At 36.6% G+C, this 20,203-nt stretch overlaps 1 protein-coding gene across 1 annotated transcript in view; it reads right to left on the reverse strand.

The window, feature by feature from the left end:
• Positions 1–20,203, reverse strand: part of vwa8 (von Willebrand factor A domain containing 8) — a 509,572-nt gene that overhangs the window by 150,828 nt on the left and 338,541 nt on the right. The window contains exons 35-37 of the mRNA XM_051925677.1: positions 12,737–12,929; positions 10,018–10,099; positions 6,233–6,437 (exon numbers count right to left, since the gene is read on the reverse strand). Coding sequence (XP_051781637.1) covers positions 6,233–6,437; positions 10,018–10,099; positions 12,737–12,929 — 480 coding nt within the window. The remainder of the gene's footprint in view (positions 1–6,232; positions 6,438–10,017; positions 10,100–12,736; positions 12,930–20,203) is intronic.

Below are 20,203 nucleotides of genomic sequence, written 5' to 3' on the forward strand. Positions count from 1 at the left end.
GGGTGGACAGGAACTGGAATATCACATTAATAAATATATGTGTTTTGTTTTACTTATTTATTATATCTGTACTGTGAATGCAATAATCTCTGGTTTGCATACCACAATCTGTGGATTTGTAAGCCAACCCATTGAAGTATAAAAATAGGCTTTTAAAAGTGAAAAGACTTTGAAATGACTACTCTCAGGCTATAAAAAATCAGCAGCAATGAGTTATCCTGATATTTTATCCAAATATTTTCACACCCATTGGAAAAGTTGAAGAGTGACAAACTATAGCTGTCATTAATTCAGAAGGCTGAAAAACACCAGTTTGAAAGCCAGTTAGCCCCTTACTCTCAGAATGAACACCCTTGCACAAAAGGTAGTCTGTTGTGTCAATCTGACATGTGATGTAAAGAACAATCTGCATGCCTTCATTCATTATATAACTTCAGCAGAAATTATAAATATCAAAAACATCTTTAATTATCTTTTTTCAAAAAACAAGGTGATACAGCAGAAATGTTCCCCGAGCATAAACAGTGTAACATAAAGAATGAATAAAAACACCTGGCAATGTCAATAAATGCACTATATTTAAAGTGCTCAAATTTCCTCAAGTGTGATTTGGACGAGTCATCTGTCTAGCAATATGCAACACAGCATAATGTTGGTATGAAAATGCCTATTTATTTGTTGTATTGCAGCACAACTGTAGTGTAGGAGTTTTAATCAATTAAACCAGGAGAGCACAAAAGGTCATTCACCTTTTTATTATTTTTCTGAATAAAGAAGCCACTGTCATCCTGTTGGAAATAATCATCATTCTCACTTCAAGAGAAATTTCCACACAGCCCTTCCTTAGAAAACAGCATTCATGAATGGACACAAATATGTACAGTGCTGCTGTTTGTGAGAATAATAAAACCTGCATTGACAGATGTGTGTTGCTTAAAACAAACATTGTGTGGAGCATTGCTCTACTCAATCTACATGCTTCCATTAGGTCAGATTATCTCAGGGCACAATGTGAGCTACCACAGCTATGCTGATGACACACAGCTGTATTTATCAATAGCACCTGATGACCCCAAATCTCTTGATTCGCTAACACAATGTCTAACTTGTATCTCAGAATGGATGAATAGTAACTTTCTCAAATTAAATAAAGAAAAAAACGAAATCTTAGTGATTGGCAATAATGGATACAATGAGGCTATTAGAAATAAACTGGATGCATTAGGATTAAAAGTCAAATCGGAGGTAAAAAGCTTAGGGGTAACCGTTGATTGTAATCTGAATTTTAAATCGCATATTAATCAGATCACTAGGACAGCATTTTTTCACCTAAGAAACATAGCAAAAGTTAGACCTCTTATATCATCGAAAGATGCAGAGAAATTAGTTCATGCGTTTGTTTTCAGTCGGCTAGATTACTGTAATGCACTCCTCTCAGGACTACCCAAAAAAGACATCAATCGTTTGCAACTAGTGCAGAATGCAGCTGCTAGAATCCTTACCAGGAAAAGAAAATCCGAACACATTTCTCCAGTTTTGATGTCACTACACTGGTTACCTGTGTCATTCAGAATTGACTTTAAAATTCTGCTTATGGTTTATAAAGCTTTAAATAATCTCGCCCCGGCTTATATATCGGAATGTCTGACACCTTATATTCCAAATCGTAACCTCAGGTCCTCAACTGAGTGTCTCCTTAGAATTCCAAGAGCAAAACTTAAAAGAAGTGGTGAGGCGGCCTTCTGCTGTTATGCACCTAAAATCTGGAATAGCCTGCCAGTAGGAATTTGCCAGGCTAATACAGTGGATCACTTTAAAAAACTACTGAAAACACATTATTTTAACATGGCCTTCTCATAACTTCACTGTAATTTAATCCTGATACTCTGTATATCTAATTCATTATAATAACTATTCATTCAAAATCTGTACTAACCCCTACTCTCTCTTCTGTTTCCTTTTCCGGTGTCCTGTTGGTGGTGGCGTGCGCCACCACCATCTACCCAAAGCACCATGATGTTCCAACAATGATGGATGGATTAAAAGCCAGAAGTCTGTATGACCATCAGCATCAAGTGACTCCGTGAAAAACCCGAACTACAAAGAGGACTATTTCATTTATGTTAGGTAGAATGCCCAAAGGGGACTGGGCGGTCTCGTGGCCTGGAGCCCCTACAGATTTTATTTTTTTCTCCAGCCTTCTGGAGTTTTTTTTTGTTTTTTCTGTCCACCCTGGCCATCGGACCTTACTCCTTTCTATGTTAATTAATGTTGTCTTATTTTAATTTCTTATTTTGTCTTTTATTTTTCTTCTCTTCATTATGTAAAGCACTTTGAGCTACTTTTTGTATGAAAATGTGCTATATAAATAAATGTTGTTGTTGTTGTAGTACTGGCTTTCACTTGAAATGTCTTACCGAGTCTAGATTATTATCATGGAATACTACTGCAATCTAAAAAATAAGAAGCACAAGGCATCAAAAAATTGATATTTTAAAAACCTCAAGTTTGAGCTGAGATTTAACCTAATGTACAAGGGGCGAGCACTAGGTTTTGTGCCTGAATTTCTATTGGAAACATCAGCTTCATCTCCTCCATGACCACTAATACACTTGTTACAATGTTCACGCAGCTGACATCCACGAAAACATTGTCTTTCATGATTTTCAGTGATTTTTTTTTACATGAATCTGTTTTATTTTTAATTTTTTAAGAATGATAATGTGTGTATCATTTTTGCTTTGTTTGCTTTTGTTTTTCCTGATTATTAGATGTATTGTTGTGACAGCTATGCATATGTCGTATGCCATACTGAATATAATTATTTCACTTTGATATCTAGCCACTCTGTGTTCTGACATCCAATGGTCATGCAAAAAGATAATTTCCCCTTGATGAATAATAAAGAATATGAAATTTAAAAAAAAAACGAAACCTTCGCCACCTTAAGCATTTTTTTGCTAATTTTTCATCATATGTCAAATGTAATTTCTTATCTAGAAAAATACTGAGTTTTGTAGAATATAAAACTGTTTTGTCCCAGTGCTTCTTCCATTTCTAGAAACATTTCCTATACTCATCTTTTATCTAGTGACTCATGTGATTTTTCCTGATTTTTCTAAGAAAGTAAAAAATCATCTTCCCGTCAGTCTCAATTTTAATATTGGAAATAAAAAGAAATTACAGGGAAGAAGATCTGGAGAATTTACATGATGCAAAGCAACAACAACATAGTTTTTAGGACAAATTAGGGGGCTTTGCTCGCCAACCCCCCTGCCTGCGCCACGCGCTAGCAACTTTACGTTTCTGCCGCTCGCGTATATGGATTTCACTTTCACCAAACAACATAACTTTTAATTCTCGCGGATTGACCACTTCATTGAGAAGAAACACTACTTTTACCTGATGGCAACACGAATTATGTGATCTAAAAGTCTCCGACTTAAAGTTTAAACCCAAAAAATATCTACATAGTTCTGTCATATCACTTATGTCCATATATTCGATCTCTTTTTGCTTTTACCTTTTCGTCAATATCCATTGAATTTTGATTCCGTGTTTGGAATTACATCATGACAAAGCAATGTATAACTGCCCGTGAGTGAATATCGTTACTTTCTCTGTACATGAACTGTGTCTGACAATAGCATTCACACAAATGAGAAATGATTGAACCGTGTGCATGGTTGTAAATGTTTTAGATGTGTACTTCCAAATCTCTTTGCATAAAGTCTTCTCTCGCGGGGCTTGAAATTTTCTCTTGTGGGATTTCACTTTCATCACATGGATACGCCTCTTCATTGGGAAGAAACACTACTTTTCCCTGATGGCAACACGAATTAGACGATCTACAAGTCTCCGACTTAAAGTTTAAATCCAAACAATACATTCACATTCAATACATTTTCACTGTTCCATTAATTCACTGAGTAATAATTTCTGTTTGTTTGCGCTAATGCAATCTTTACTATCATTTTTTTGAGACTTTCGAATTTTCGTACTTCCATTATCTCTAAACTTGCTCTGCATGTGTATTGCGCTAATGTTTTTGAATCCTTTACAACGTTCTACTTTGTCATCTACACTTTGTCTTTTATTTCTGTCCCCAGTTGTGGTTAAATCTCTTGGCAGTTGGCACAAAGTCTTGTTTTGTGGGACATGAAAGTGTCTCTCTGAGAAAGTCATGTCTCGTCTCCCTTCCCAAGATTTTTTTATTATAATAGAGAGAAATTCTTTGACACCACAATTTGTGCAGGTGTGCTGTCATGGTGCAAAATGCATGCAGCACAAGTAAACCTCTCAACAAGGTCGACATTACCAGACACAGACAGATACACTGCTGATGGCTGAGCCCAAGAGGTCATTCAAGGCCTGGATCTTTGTTTTAATCCAGGACTCTCGCAAGCCCAGACACTCAGACTCCTCATTCAGTCTCTTGAGAGCTCTGATCACAGCCTCCATTGGCTCCACAATGATCACAGCATAATTGGCAAAGTCAAGATCAGTGAATCTTTCTTCACCATCAGATGCCCCACAGCTGCTGGACCCCATCACCCTGCCCAACGCCCAGTCCATGCAAGCACTGAACAGAGTAGGAGCAAGAACACACGCCTGACGAACCCCAGAATCAGCTGGGAAAAATGTAGAGGTTCTGCCTCCACTCTGCACAGCATTCACAGTATAAGTGTACTGGCCAGCCATGATATCCAGCGACTTCAGGAGGATCCCTCAAAGTGTCAGAATGTCCCACAGGGCAGTTTAATAAACTAATTTCAATGCTTTATGAAAATCTACAAAGACTGGAAAGAAACTCTGCTGATATTTGCATTTGTGCTTGATGAGAACCCTGACTGCCAGGATGCGGTCGATGCAAGACTTCTTAGGTGTAAAACCAGATTGTTCCAGTTGCTTGGCAGACAGAAAAAGTAAAATAATTTCTAAAATGAAATCTACTCTCCTTTAGACAGATATCCAAATAGTCTGTTGAAATATTTACAGATAGGTAGGTACGCAATCCACACTGATCCACACTGAATATAAACAAACTAGCCGACACTACGGCTGTGTAAGAATAGGAACGGAAAACAGTGAGAAAGGAATTCAGAAATCAAGAAGAAATAAATACTTCTTGAAAGACACAGTATGCATGTAAAATTTCCGGCCAAGCAGGATTACATGTGAAAGTGATAAATAAATCAGGCTTTCTAAATTTACGTACTATGGCCATGGCATCCTGATAGTTTTGTTGCATGTATCTTGGACTTCCTGGAAATGTGGACGGTAATATGATCATTTTGCCTACACTTACGTTGTTATTTTCAGCCTTTGCTTGCTTGTCTGATAGTCCTTTGTATTGTCCCACGAGCAGATCTTGTTGATGTAATCTGAGATAGTTGAGACGCGTGCCCTGTTTTAACGTACTCATCTACGACGTACTGTTGGAATAGTTTGCCGCTGGAGTGCAAAATACTAAATGTATTCCTCATTGCTAATCTGTACGTGTAAATTGGCATTGAGTAAGCCTTATTCGCTTGGCGGTTCTTTTATCAGGAACACATTGTAAATCTTTGTGTCAGCCAATGTCTCCATAAGGGAATAAAAGTGGGTAAACCATAGGATTGCAATTCATATTGAGTGTGGAAATCTGTTTACAGGAGTTGCCTATGGAATAGATGCAAATGTCCCTTTCGGCAGTCGTTTCGCCATCTTCTCCGACGAAAATCGCTGGATGAACCAGAAGAGAAATATATATAAGAGTATAAACATCTTCAAAAAGACAAATTGCCTTTACTAACTGGTTGTCGCATTAACTTTACAAAGCACAATATATAAATATTTTATAAAATAAAATAACTTTTTATATTGGAATCAATACTTTTATGAGTACAGATTAAACTATAGATTTGAAATATTGAAGTTGCTTGACTAGCAGTCAAAAAGAATATCTAGTACTGTGGCACCCAAAGAACATATTGCAAACCCCTGCTGAGGCACAAGTAAAACTCTATGGTAATACAGTACATGCCAGCCCACTGCCACCATGCTGAGCTGCTAATTAGAGAGTGGCCCTGCTGTGAAACTGGCACAATACAGAAGTGTGTCTTTTAGTTGTCTATATAAACAAGCAAGTGCAGATAATAAAAGAATTGGGGAAACACTTGACTTGTACCATGTGGAATAAACATCATGTTAAAAAACTGGCACATTACTAAAAACTATACCCATAGCATACCTGAACAGGCCTTCCGTCCTCTCGTCCAATCATATTTCTCCACTCCAGCAGGGAACGCTGGAGGCTTTCTAATCCTGTCTCCCACAGTCTCATGTGGCCTCCCATATCCACAGTAATTACACTTCCATGACCCAGTGCTGCCAGCAAGACATCTGTGTCAGAAATCTTGGAAAGCCAGGAGGTATAAGGAGACAAAGAGCTAGGACTGAAGCAAACAGAATAAAAATACATGTACAGTAATTACAGACTTACTTTGAAAATTTACTGAAATACTGTACATTACCTGCTTAGAATTATAAAAGTCAAATCTGTTTTTCTGCTCTTCTAAATTATATTACAGTAAAAGTTAAGCTGGGGAGAGTCTGTACTGCTCCAAAATGAAACTTAAACAGAAACAAAACTTAGTATTAAAGAATTAAGAGTATTGTTTGCATGTGTAATTAATACTAGGTTAACAGCCTATATGTTAAAACTAAGAAAGTGAGTGCTAAATGTAGAACTGAAAATTAGAAATTTTTTCTTTGTTTTAAAATGAGTTTTTATTTTTGGCCTGACCGGCATTATTTTTGTTTTACATTTATTGAAAGGATGTAGACAAAATATGTGTGCCCTACAATAAGGTGTAATGTTGTCTCAGGACAGTTTCTGCCTTGTAGCTGATGCTGCTGGGAGCACAGGCTCCCCATGACTTTGACTTGTATTATTAGCAGGTTAGAAAATGGATGGATGGATGGATGGATGGATGGATGGATAGATAGATAGATAGATAGATAGATAGAATAGATAGATAGATAAGATAGATAGATAGATAGATAGATAGATAGATAGATAGATAGATAGATAGATACTTTATTAATCCCAATGGGAAATTAACATTTCACATGCATAGATGTGAGATGTGGTGTGGAGTTAGTGACTAGGATCACATATCAGGCACTGTCTGTGTTTTTCTCTAGGCCATGTGTTTATCTTGTGCAACTCACATTTTACATAATTTATTTGATGACTTTAAATTTTAGGCATGAATCATTGTTTCCTGAAATTAACTGAATTGTATTGAGCATGCAAGAAGATGGATGGATTGGTTGATGGACTGACCTGCCAATCACCATTAATTTCTGTCTTCTGCCTGACATTGCCAGGATAGATTCTAACCTTCCCCAGCAACCTTGAAACTGGATTAAGCAATTTCAATAAAAAATATAAATGTAAATGGCAAATTGACCTTAAATTTGAAAAATAAATAAATGGGGTTATACTAATGTTAATAACTTGAAAAAGTCACTTCAGAATTTCAAAACTACAGAAAAAAACAAAATGTATTAATAGTTCAAAATTCTTAAGTGTATCATACAAGAGTTACATATGTATGGTAATTTCTGTAGGTTCTCTGGTTAAATGCATCTTTAAAAATAAATAAAAGGCATGGGGGTATAGATGACATCTAAGAAGTGGATATTTGATTAGTGCTGGCTCCCCACCTTTCTCATCACATGCATGGCTATCTCTGTATGTGTTTTCTTTCTTGTGAAGCACACATTTTTTTGGTAATAAGTGTTTCCATGGAAACAGGATTTCCAGGAGCTAAAAAAAGAACTAAAGGATTTTTAAGATAAATATGTTACTTGTATAATAAGCTCTCTGTGTGTTTTCAAAATGATTTGGTCTAGGTCAATTGAGCCAATATCATGTATTATTTTCCAGGGTTATCAATAAATTAACTTGTTACATTTTTACTTCTGTAATTAAAATAATCTGAAATTTCACATCATTATAAATGACTCTGCTGATTCAGGAGGTCTATGTGTATTTCCCATACATCTGAATGTGACTGCTAAGACATACATAAGGGCCACAAGCACAAAGAATCATCATCCTGCTTGCCACTTCACCTCATGAGCATCAGTTCATCATTTAGCTATTGGCCCAACATTCAGCCAAATGAAAATTAGAACACAAAGTTTGAAGAAGATACATATTTATGGCTATTCCACAAATATCCTTAGTTTATGTTCCAATTATGTAGTGCTTCATAAGGTATATCTCAATTAGATTTCCCTGGACTGGGTATTATTCCATAAAATGCCACAATTAAAATGTCTATACAGCAGAGATTCTCATATGCTTAAATATTCAGCCTCAGTGTTACAGTATATACTTTCAGTATATCTGCATTTTCTTTCACAGACTATCTGCTTTGACTGAATGGCTTATGTAATAAGATCCCTTTCTAAAATAAGTTGTGATTCCTTTAAGACCTGAGGCTTTAAAAACGTACTCATCTACTTTGTTAGTAACAGAATGTGCATGGAAACATCACACACATTTCCAAAAATAAATTTTAACCATATTATAATTTAATGTCAAAAATGGATATGAAGAACTATGAGTAGAATATTGTTAAACAGCACTTAGAAAACAAAATATAATTCTAAATTAAAAAGTGCAATAATTATTGACTTTTACCAGGTGAGTGAGTCAGATGTTCATTTCTGTTTCTGAAAAGTCTACCATAGCATAATAATAAGAAGCAATATTCTGACTCAGATTACTATGATTCATTAGAAAAATTACTATTGTTAAAAACATGATGTTTTGGATTTTCAAGGTAAACTTTGTCCTCAGGGTGTTATGTTTTTGTTTAACCATGCAAAGTGAAGTTGTACACCAATATACTTTCATATAAAATGTAATGCTGAGAAAGGATGATTTGGGACAGAATGGTCAAGTGTCTCTTTTCTTTAAGTCTGTTTGGTTGTCAAAGCATGGATGAAAGCAGCATCACAAGCACACTGACCGTCACCCATTAACAACATACCCACAATTGTTTACAGGATTTTTTTAATACACGTTTCCCTCTTTTATTAAGACATGGACATAAAATATTGGAGAGTTATTATGGATCTATAAGCCCACGCTGTCCATTTTATGCCTGCAGTGGCAGGAAATAACTCTAATTCTAATTTATATTATAAAATTCAAAACAAAAGTCAATACTTTAATCTATTCTTACTTTACATAGTGTTATTTACAAACAGCACTAAACCCGTGTACTTAACAAAGCAAACAATATGATATTAATAAAGTTCTTTGCCTATACATAACAGTAGGTATATAGTATGTAAAAATCAGCAGGAGAATAAGTTAAAAAAGCAAGAATAAATGGCAAAAATCTACTGAACATTACATAGAGAAACTTTAAAATGTGAAATAATTTTGGTGGGTCTTGATGTCTAATTTGGACATTAGGACTCAATCAACAAAGCTCTTCAGGCAGACTCGGGAAAATAACTGGTGCCATTTGCTGTCAGTTGTTTAATTTAAATATTAAAGAAACATAAATAGAAAAATTCAAGGGAGCAGTACAGGAAAAGCAATATTCCTTCATAATTTTTGCTCTGTTATGGCTTATGACTCATACCATCATTTTCTGCTTATAAGGAACAAGACCAATGTGACTAATCTCAAGCCACTCACAGATGCCATTAATGGATGGATTTAAAGACAGGCAAATGCTATTAACAGAAAAGCAAAATTACAGCAAAGAGATTGTTTCTTTATCAAACAGCCTTGTCTGGCCATGTTTCAACATGGGTAAAAGCTTTTCTGGATAAAAATGTAAAGCAGACATGCAGCCTCTAGCCATTTGCCTAATTGATGCCAATAAAATGTATTTGAGAAATAACTCCTGCAAAAATTATAACACCCATTACAAAATAAGGGACAATATAGCATCTGGAAATGACACCAGCAGGGTTAATTAAGAGCAAGTTCATATAGTTTACCTTGGAATCGCGATGTATTTGACCTTCTTTGAATTCAAATCTGTTATTTCAAGGTAGCTAACAGTCAACTCAGGCTTTGCATCTATGAGGAAGCAAATATAAAATATATATATAAATATTTATTCTTTTACATTTGTTTCATAAGACATGTATCTGTAAGCATGACTAAAATACGTATGGCTGTATCTTTGTTATATTCCATACTGAATCAATGGAACCTACAGTATACTAAATGATAAATTATAATGGCTATTTTTAACATTTATTTACTGATAGATTTTGAAGAGTAAGAAATTAAAACAAAATATATAGAAATGTGTTCCCATAAAGGCTGAAGGACCTTTTGGTTTTTAATTTGACAAAATCATTACAAAATACATATTGTATAAGCGAGCTCCAGCCAAGACTGAAATTACAACAGTATTTATATGGAGTCAGTCTGTAGGATGCCAGGGTTGCACATACACTAGACTGGCAATGCTGTCATTGCAAGTGACAATGGCCCACTATCGATAGAGGCAGTGTGCCCTAATATTTTGTATGGAATCCCAAAGAATGTGACTAGGATGCCAAACTAAGTCCAGGATACAGAGGGACGAAGAAAGGCATGCCTGAGGTTCCCATTGCCTTTACTTTTAAATATATTAATATATACTGTTCTACAGTATGATAAACAAGTGTCTTTAGGGGTGCATGGACTTTTCTGCCCATGCACCAGTTTAACTTAGAATCAGAAGAAAAGTGGACAAGACCATAACTAACAGGAGGAAGACAGTCCAAGGAGGGAAAGAAGAAAGGCGGAATGAGTAGATGAGAAGTCATTACAGGTTTGTTCTTATTTTTACCTTTCATTTTTGTACATTTACCTCTAAAGACCTGTACACTCTTGTATCAATATCATCTGTTCTAATAAATGTTCTTTTCTTTATATTTGTGGCCTATTTGATGTTCTTTGAGTTTTTTCTTTTGTCTGTAAGAGTACTCTATCATGGCCACAAAATTATTTAAAGAACAATTTTACTACATTTTTTTCCTTCAGCATACACACTGTATGTGGCTTAATTACCAACCAGTCTTAGAAGATTACGGCTTGAAATCTTTACTTAACAGCAAAAAAAGGATAAATAATATTGTAATAAATGTATACGTTTAATATGTCACTGTGCTCTGTGTAAATATATTTTAAAAATCTGTCTTTTTCTACTCACGTGCAAAGTTGACATAGAGCCAGATTTAGCACACAGGAGTTCACCATATAAGAACTGCTGGGCAAGCATTTTAAGACAAGACAAGTTAAGGACAACTGCGAAATGGGTTTCCGAGGAGCAACTGCGTCTCCTTGGAGTGCGTTCCCCCCCACCTCAGAACGGCGTGTCGTGTTATGGTGGTGTTGGCAGAGCGGGGGAGGGGGTGCTGGGGCGGGGATGGCGGGCTGGGTGTGGTGGGAAATTTGATAGGAGATGGACAAGTCACATCATACTTATAACCTTTGGAAGCAAGTCCTGTGATACACATGCAGAGCAGGTTAGAGATAATGGAGGTAGGAACGTTCGAAAGTCTCATAAAAATGACAGTAAAGATCGCATTAGCACAAACAAACGGAAAATATTACTCGGACAAACTCAGCATGAAATTGTATCCTCTTTGCCTTGTTTGGAATGGCATGATTCACCTAGTGGGAACCTGCACTTGAAGAAAGAGTATAAAGCCTTGGAACATTGCCCGGCACACCTTTGAAGCCGACATACAGATGGGAGATACCGTCATCCGATCTGGAAAATCCTTCTAATGCAGCGATGAAAATGGCAGACTCTACACATCGGGCCCCCACTCCTGAACTGGGTTCTTGCCATTGGCTTCCTTCGTCTGTTATGCAGAGTAAGCCGTCATTAAAGAAAACTAAGTTATTTCGCCTATGTATTACCGCTGTACCAGTATTGGAGGGGTATTGCCTTATTACAAAAGAACTTATTCCAACAAGGGAGCTAACGCCCCGTGCTGGATACAAATATCTAATACAGTAAATAACAGTTATACAGTATGTCACGCACATGTGAACAGGGGGCATTCTAATGGTGTGTGTAAGTTCAGTTATTCCACCCTGAGTCGAGAGAGGCCCTGTTGTTCACATGTTGTTGTTCTGCAACTATAGAGCAGAAGCTCCAAATGTCAAGGATCTATGATGTCAAGTCCGGTACCATTCTAAGTCCCATATCATCTGCAGAGGAAGCCATTTAAACTCCCCTCTTCTAATATGGAATTAGTCAAATGATGCCTCAAATTGTTAAAATGCAAATGCTTTGCTTTTCTGCCAACAATATACAGTAGACAGATCACCAGCTGGTGACCCAAACCTTTTTGCTTTATGGTGTATTTCATTACAAGTGAGAAGGGCACTAGTAGCACCATTCTGGATCTATACATTAGTAGCCATATAAATGTTTTAAGATTTTAGTTTCATGAAATTCATTCTGCTTCCAATCAGGTTAAAATGATTTTCTGTCTACATATAATAGAACAATATACAGTATATAATGTATATATAATATATATATATAAAAAAACTAACACAGCTTCACATACATTTTCAATGTAGTTTGGAAGCAATAAAAGAAGATGTAGCTCTGTGTTTTTAAATTACAGTACAAGTCAGTTAGTTTTAGATAAACCTTTGAACAACCTGCAGGAACTAAAAATCAATGTCAATAACATAAATTACCTTTAGTATAAACGTCACTCAAGGGTACATCTCCAGACGGCAGTGCTCGAATAACCTGGTTAGACCCAAGCAGGATAACACAGTTTGACCTTTTCAATCCTGCATTGGGATGACCCCCTGCAAAAAATTTATCGGCAGAACTACTTCCGGTAAGGGGAGACTTTCGCTTCCAACTGTAGACTTCATTGGGAGACTTGCAAAAAAAACAAAAAAAAATTTTGACTAATGCAGTAAATTCTACATGTAGAGTGGAAAATTAAAAAAAGAACAGTAAACATAAAGTGCATATTTTAAACAAAGTAGTTTTAATGTTTCTTTTAATACACTTATTTTAAAATAGTTTAACAAAAATCCTCAGGTGTCATTTTAACAATGAATTTGCCTCACTATTTACTGATTGTCTTTAAAAGTAAAGGAAGTTCATTAGCTGCCATTATTTCCAGAAAAATTGGTACTGCAGGATATATTCAAATATGGGTAGTTTACACTGTGCAAATACACCTAAGTTGCACATCTCTGAGGAGAAAAACCACTGCAGACATGAAGAGAACATGAAACCTCTATACAAAAAATGCCTGCACAATTATTTGAATCTAAGACCTTTGTGTAGTAGTACTGCTAAGCACTACAAGAAATCAAACAACCAGACAAAATATTTAATAAATATGGAATATTATGGCACACCAAATTAACATGCATCAATGTCTCGAATATATTTCAAGATATCAGGAAATGCATTTAAGAAATCTTAAAATGAACCATAACATATCTGAAAATATATCTGTGATAAGATATCCACTGTGAAGTGTGGTTTTAAACAAATAAACAAGTCCCATAACATGCAGGCTGCAATCAGGTGTGGGTGTGCGCATGCAGGCACTCGCTTCGGGGTTAGTTGGGGTGCTTGGCTGATTGCACAAACATGTGCAAGTGCAAGCCAATCAGTCAGGTGCCTCATTCACTCTTTGGAGTGGGTAGAGGGCAACACTTGCACTCAATCGGGCAATATATAAGGGAGCCATCACGGCAAAGTGGGGGATCAACAGAGAAAAGAATAGAACGTGAGAACAATATTGGGTGTCAAAGAAAAACATGGCAGCAAGCCAATCAGCAGGCGAGCGAGAGGTTTAAGAGGAGAGGAGGGGAGCGAAAAGGAAGACAAGGAGGACAACCAACCTTGAGCAGTTTGGTAGATGCTGATGGAGGAACCAAAGCGGGGGTCGGTGAGGTGGACCACAGCTGCTGGAGTCTCCACCATCTGCAAGACCTGATCAATGGGTGAACCAGGGAGACAGAGAGGGTGTTGCACTTGGCTCGGCACGGAATAGAGGAGGAACATCAAACACCCAATGTCTGTGTTTTATTCTGGTTTTATTATTCATAGACATCACTGAGTTTGTTGGATTAGTTATTGAATAAGAGTACATATTCAAGAGGCTCCTTGAAGCAACCAGGGAGCGTAGAGCCAACACAAACTGTAATAAAATTGATTTCAAAATATCTTTAAGATATCTCATATAAATTTTACAGTGTCTTGAAATTATTCAATGTTTACTTTGAGAAATTGCAAATACATTTCAAGATATCTTGAAGTAAGTTTCTGTGTATTTTTAGATATCGCAAATACACTTTGAGTTATATGAAAATAGGTTTGCAGGGATTGCAATATCTAAAATGCAATTCAAGATATCTCAAAATGGTTTCCTTAAAAATTGCCGATATTTTTAATGGGACATCTTGTCAATTTTAAGATATCTTGAAATTAATTTGAGTTCTCCTGAAATGAGCAGGAATTTATTTTGAGATATCTTGAAATGCATTGTAGATAGTAGTCACAAAGCCATTTTAAGATATCTGGAATTGCTCTATACCCTTAGCAGGGTCCTGGAGGGTGCATGGGAGTTTGCCCAACCAGTCTACATGTGTTTTGTGGACTTAGAAAAGGCATTCGACCGTGTCCCTCGGGGAATCCTGTGGGGGGTACTCCGAGAGTATGGGGTACCGGCTCCCCTGATAAGGGCTGTTCAGTCCCTGTACGATCGGTGCCAGAGCTTGGTCCGCATTGCCGGCAGTAAGTCGAACCCGTTTCCAGTGAGAGTTGGACTCCGCCAGGGCTGCCCTTTGTCACCGATTTTGTTCATAACTTTTATGGACAGAATTTCTAGGCGCAGCCAGGGTGTTGAGGGGGTCCGGTTTGGTGGGCTCAGGTTGGGTCACTGCTTTTTGCAGATGATGTTGTCCTGTTTGCTTCATCAGGCCGTGATCTTCAGCTCTCTCTGGATCGGTTCGCAGCCGAGTGTGAAGCGGCTGGGATGAGAATCAGCACCTCCAAATCCGAGACCATGGTCCTCAGCCGGAAAAGGGTGGAGTGCCCTCTCAGGGTTGGTAGCGAGATCCTGCCCCAAGTGGAGGAGTTCAAGTATCTCGGGGTCTTGTTCACGAGTGAGGGAAGAATGGAGCGTGAGATCGACAGGCGGATCGGTGCGGCATCCGCAGTAATGCGGGCATTGCATCGGTCTGTCGTGGTGAAAAAGGAGCTGAGCCGCAAGGCGAAGCTCTCAATTTACCAGTCGATCTATGTTCCTACCCTCACCTATGGTCATGAGCTATGGGTAGTGACCGAAAGAACGAGATCGCGAATACAAGCGGCTGAAATGAGTTTCCTCCGCAGGGTGTCTGGGCTTTCCCTTAAAGATAGGGTGAGAAGCTCAGTCATCCGGGAGGGGCTCAGAGTAGAGCCGCTGCTCCTCCGCATCGAGAGGAGTCAGATGAGGTGGCTCGGGCATCTGATCAGGATGCCTCCTGGACGCCTCCCTGGTGAGGTGTTCCGGGCACGTCCAACCGGGAGGAGGCCCCGGGGAAGACCCAGGACACGCTGGAGGGACTATGTCTCTCGACTGGCCTGGGAACGCCTTGGGATTCTCCCGGAAGAGCTAGAAGAAGTGGCCGGGGAGAGGGAAGTCTGGGCATCTCTGCTCAAGCTGCTGCCCCCGCGACCCGACCTCGGATAAGCGGGAGACAATGGATGGATGGATGGATGGAATTGTTTATGAGATATCTTAAAATGCATTTCAGTTATCGCAAAAGAAGCTAGATGTTGTTTCAAGATATTGGGAAATATAATCAAAATATCTTAAATATCTTAAAATGTATTCATATTAATTCAAATTTCAGATATGCAAAATAAATGTATATATCTTAGATTCATTACATGATATCTTAATGGTTCTCTGCTAGTTTTCAGATATCTTAACATGTATTTTAGTATATTTCAAATTTTATTTCAAGACATCTCTAATACATTTTAAAGGAATATTCACTGAAAAATTACATATTTTTATTATGTTATTTACTACATATAATTTGTAGTGTAATTTCATATTTTGATGAAGGATGGAGATAAAGTTCTAAAAGAACGGACATCTATGGAGATCAATACTGGACAACAGAGAACAATATCAAAAATGTACATGAAAAAATCTCTCGTTATTTGTATGGCATAATGCACACGTCAAGTCATTCAATAATATGCTCACAATGTGCAAAATGGATGCATTTTTGTTAAAATGTTGTTAAATAAACACTTCCAGAAAATCAGAGAAGTGCACGCACAGGAAACATGTTCATAAGGGATCGAGCTTTTGAATTGAAGATCCACCTCTCCCCCTCATTCTTCAATACATTCCCGTGTGAATGTGTTTCCTGTGAATGGACTACTGAGGCATCTTTAAATGCACATAAAGTTATTTTGAGATACTGTATCTAAAAATGTATATGAGATATCTTGAAATACATTTGAGATCAATTAAAAGGTGAACTGTATTTTAAGACATCTGAAATTCACTTTGAGATATCTCTAAATGTTAATTTGGTTTACCATGGGAATTAGCTTTGAAGATATTCAAACACAGTGAATTGCTTACAGTAGAACATTCTAAAGACAACACTCAAAAGCACATTCACTTTGTTTAATAAATAAAAAATAAAACAACTTAGAAAATGCATGCGTGGCATAACATTCAGGTACATTTGTGGACTTAGTTAAGTGAATTGAAAGTTGGTGCCTTTTACATTTTAGTTACTTCATCAAAGAGATCATATTTTTGTAACAATGGGTCATATTCATTTAATATATGCAATTACATGAATTAGTAAACTACATTAAATACATGCTTTTTAATATTACGTCATAATACCATGTATTTAAAAATGTTTTGGTGGCTGTATAGCTTTCTTAAACAGTAGAGTCCAAATAAAATGACATAATAATGGCATTGACTGATGTGATATTTTTAGTTGAGGAAAACAGTTGCTCAAATTTCTTAAACATAATATTTTTAAAAGAAGTACACAACAGAGAGTTAAAATCTCTGTTTAAGTCTTAAGGTAAAATTGTAGTCTGCTTCAGACCAGGATATAGAGTGGGCCTGGACCTTTGTTGATTAATTGTAGTGTTGGAGAAATATTGAATAATCACTTAATGAAAGTTTTTTATTTAAAAATATAAACTTTTTTTAATATTAAGGGGGATTCTAAAAAATTATAAACCCCATATAATCCCATTTCTCAATTATAGCCCAATGCCATGCAATTCATTTATCTATTAAATGACAGCATATCAACAATAAAGTGAAATTACCAAAATACATAAAACTATAAAAGCAAAATGACTAACACTATCATAAAATCACTATTAATATATAGAAAAACATCTGCACTAAGTTCCCTGTCTAGCTATTAACATTAGTGAAAACCCAAGAATTCATTAACATTACTCAAATGACTAAAAACTTGGAAAATAACTGATTAATTGTATAATGGGAATACCAAAGGTGACATTAATAGTAAAGATTTTCATTTCAGTCTCAAGATACACAAAAACAAAAGCAGCTCTTCAGGCATGGATAAACTGTAACTCTGCCTCAAGTCTTTGTCATACATTTTACTGCTAAGCAACTATCAGCACGGTGCAAGCTGTAGTTTTGCTCTATCGCTGCTACTTGCAGCACAAATGGCCTCTTTGTGCACTGTAGAAACAGCATACCACAGTGCAGACCTTGTTGTATGCCCTGTGACTCCAATCTTCTGTCCACATATCAAGTGCAATTTCCTTTTAAAATTATTTTCTTCTTCTATTCACTTCAGGTTAAAGACTTTTTTTAAACAAATATTTACATTTAACTTACCACAAGCAGCAGTATAGGTGAACTGGTGTTTGAGCAGTTTAGGTGTGTTTCCACTAGAATTTGGACTAACATGTACTGGGGTTATTAATGGCTGTCAGAATGATAAATATATAACTTGAAGTACCATCTCTCAAGGTAAATTTGAAAGAGTAAGCTAACCTATAATTGAAGATGCAGATAATGCTTCTTCGTTTCAAGGTAGAAGAAGCATTTGCCAAAGCTTTTGTACACTGAGCTCTATCTCAATGAAAATCGAACTCTCCTAAAAAACTCTTTAAAGAACAAGTGTGCCAAATTTCAATAAAATCATTCCACTGGGAGATGAGTTGCTTCATGTGGATAGACAGACATACAGACATGGCTTTGGAAATAGATGTTTTCTGCATTAAATGCAACTGAACCAAAGAAATGCAACGGTTTACATTAAGGACTTTAAACTGTAAATAGTTAAACTTATACTAAATAGACAATATAAATAATTTTATCTATCCAGAACCAATGACTCTTCTAATGGAATCCTGTACCGTGGACCAAACAAAACACTTAAAACTCATCCACAGATATTCACAAAAGACTGATATAGGGTAGCCATCTCATCTACTAACATGTTTTTTAACTTTAGAAGAAAACTTTGGGAGTCCTTGAATGAAAGTTTCTCAAAGGCATAACACACAAACTCCACAGAGAACAGACACAACAGGAACTGAAGGCTGGTATTACATGATGTGAAAAGGAAGAATACCCATTTACCTCAAGAGTACTACAGTATATTTTCAGTTAACAATTCATCCCAATCTGTGCCACCAAAAAAGAGGACTACATATAATGTTCCAAAATCCATTCATTCCTCATCATTGCTCTAGCACACCACCTTGTGATTCAATATACTAAGCAACTCAACCTCACAATTCTCGCGCCTTCTGTCTGACTAAAAAATAGCAATTTATACTGCTTGAATTTGTTGAATTACAAAATGACTACACCTATGACTGATAGTTCATGTCAGTCTCTACATCTTTCCACTGTACAACTCAGAGGAGTATATCATCAAAGTCAAATATGAAGTAGTCTCTTCAAATATGTTAAAACAGATGCCCGGCTTACCACTTTTGGAAAGCATTACTAAATTCTACTCAAATAAATTTTTGGAAAGATTTTTATGTTTTTACACAATGAAACTTTTATGTCTCCACGAGTAAAGTGAGTAGATGAGGATTCTTCCAAATAAGTACAATAAAACAAAGAGCAAGCAATGCAGTGTAAAATATCATAATACAAATTTCATAACAGAAATATGTCTCATCGGGTATTGCTTCAAATAATGCTATTAGAGGGTCTGAAGTAATTGTTAATCCAAAACTATCTGAAAAATAAGCAAACATTTATTCCTAAAATTTCCTCTTAATCAAGCAATTTTAAACCCAGAAAACCTACAGGATTTTTCATAAAGATGTAATACATTTGGAAGTGAATAGACAAACAACATTGAACACCATATCATAAACATAAAGAACTATTTTCCCTTAGAATCCCCTGCATCTCTAGTTAATATAGTAGCATTTAGTTCTAGTGATAATGGACAGCCCTGTCTGGTTCCTCATTTAAAAAAATAGAAAGTACATTATTTATTCAACACAAGCCTTGGTATGATTGTAGGAATGCAAAAGATTGATCCTAACTCCAGCCTTTTAATCTATACTAATAAAAGGCAAAGCCCTCACTGACTCACTGACTGACTGACTGACTGACTGACTGACTCACTCACTCACTCACTCATCACTAATTCTCCAACTTCCCGTGTAGGTAGAAGGCTGAAATTTGGCAGGCTCATTCCTTACAGCTTACTTACAAAAGTTAGGCAGGTTTCATTTTCGAAATTCTACGCGTAATGGTCATAACTGGAACCTGTTTTTTGTCCATATACTCTAATGGAGGAGGCGGAGTTACGTATCGCGTCATCACGTATTACGCCTCCTACGTAATCACGTGAAGTGAAAACAAGGAAGAGATTTACAGCACGAGCCAAACGCGGGAACGAAGGTAAATGACATTAATTGTTCAGTGTCTTTTAATACTGTGTAATTGTTGAGCGTCTTTTAATACTTTGTAAGCATACATATTAACAGATGTGCAATTAAACGTGTGCATTTACGGGGTGATTTCTCAGGCTTAAAGCTCGAAGTGATCACTCGAGTGAACGCAGCTTCACAAAAAAAACAGATCCTTAACAAACTGTTATTGGTATATTTTACCTCAATTTTAAAAGGTTTTCTTTTCTTCT

Source organism: Erpetoichthys calabaricus, chromosome 4 (assembly GCF_900747795.2).
Source record: "Erpetoichthys calabaricus chromosome 4, fErpCal1.3, whole genome shotgun sequence".
In the NCBI taxonomy this organism is placed as follows: Eukaryota; Metazoa; Chordata; class Cladistia; order Polypteriformes; family Polypteridae; genus Erpetoichthys; species Erpetoichthys calabaricus.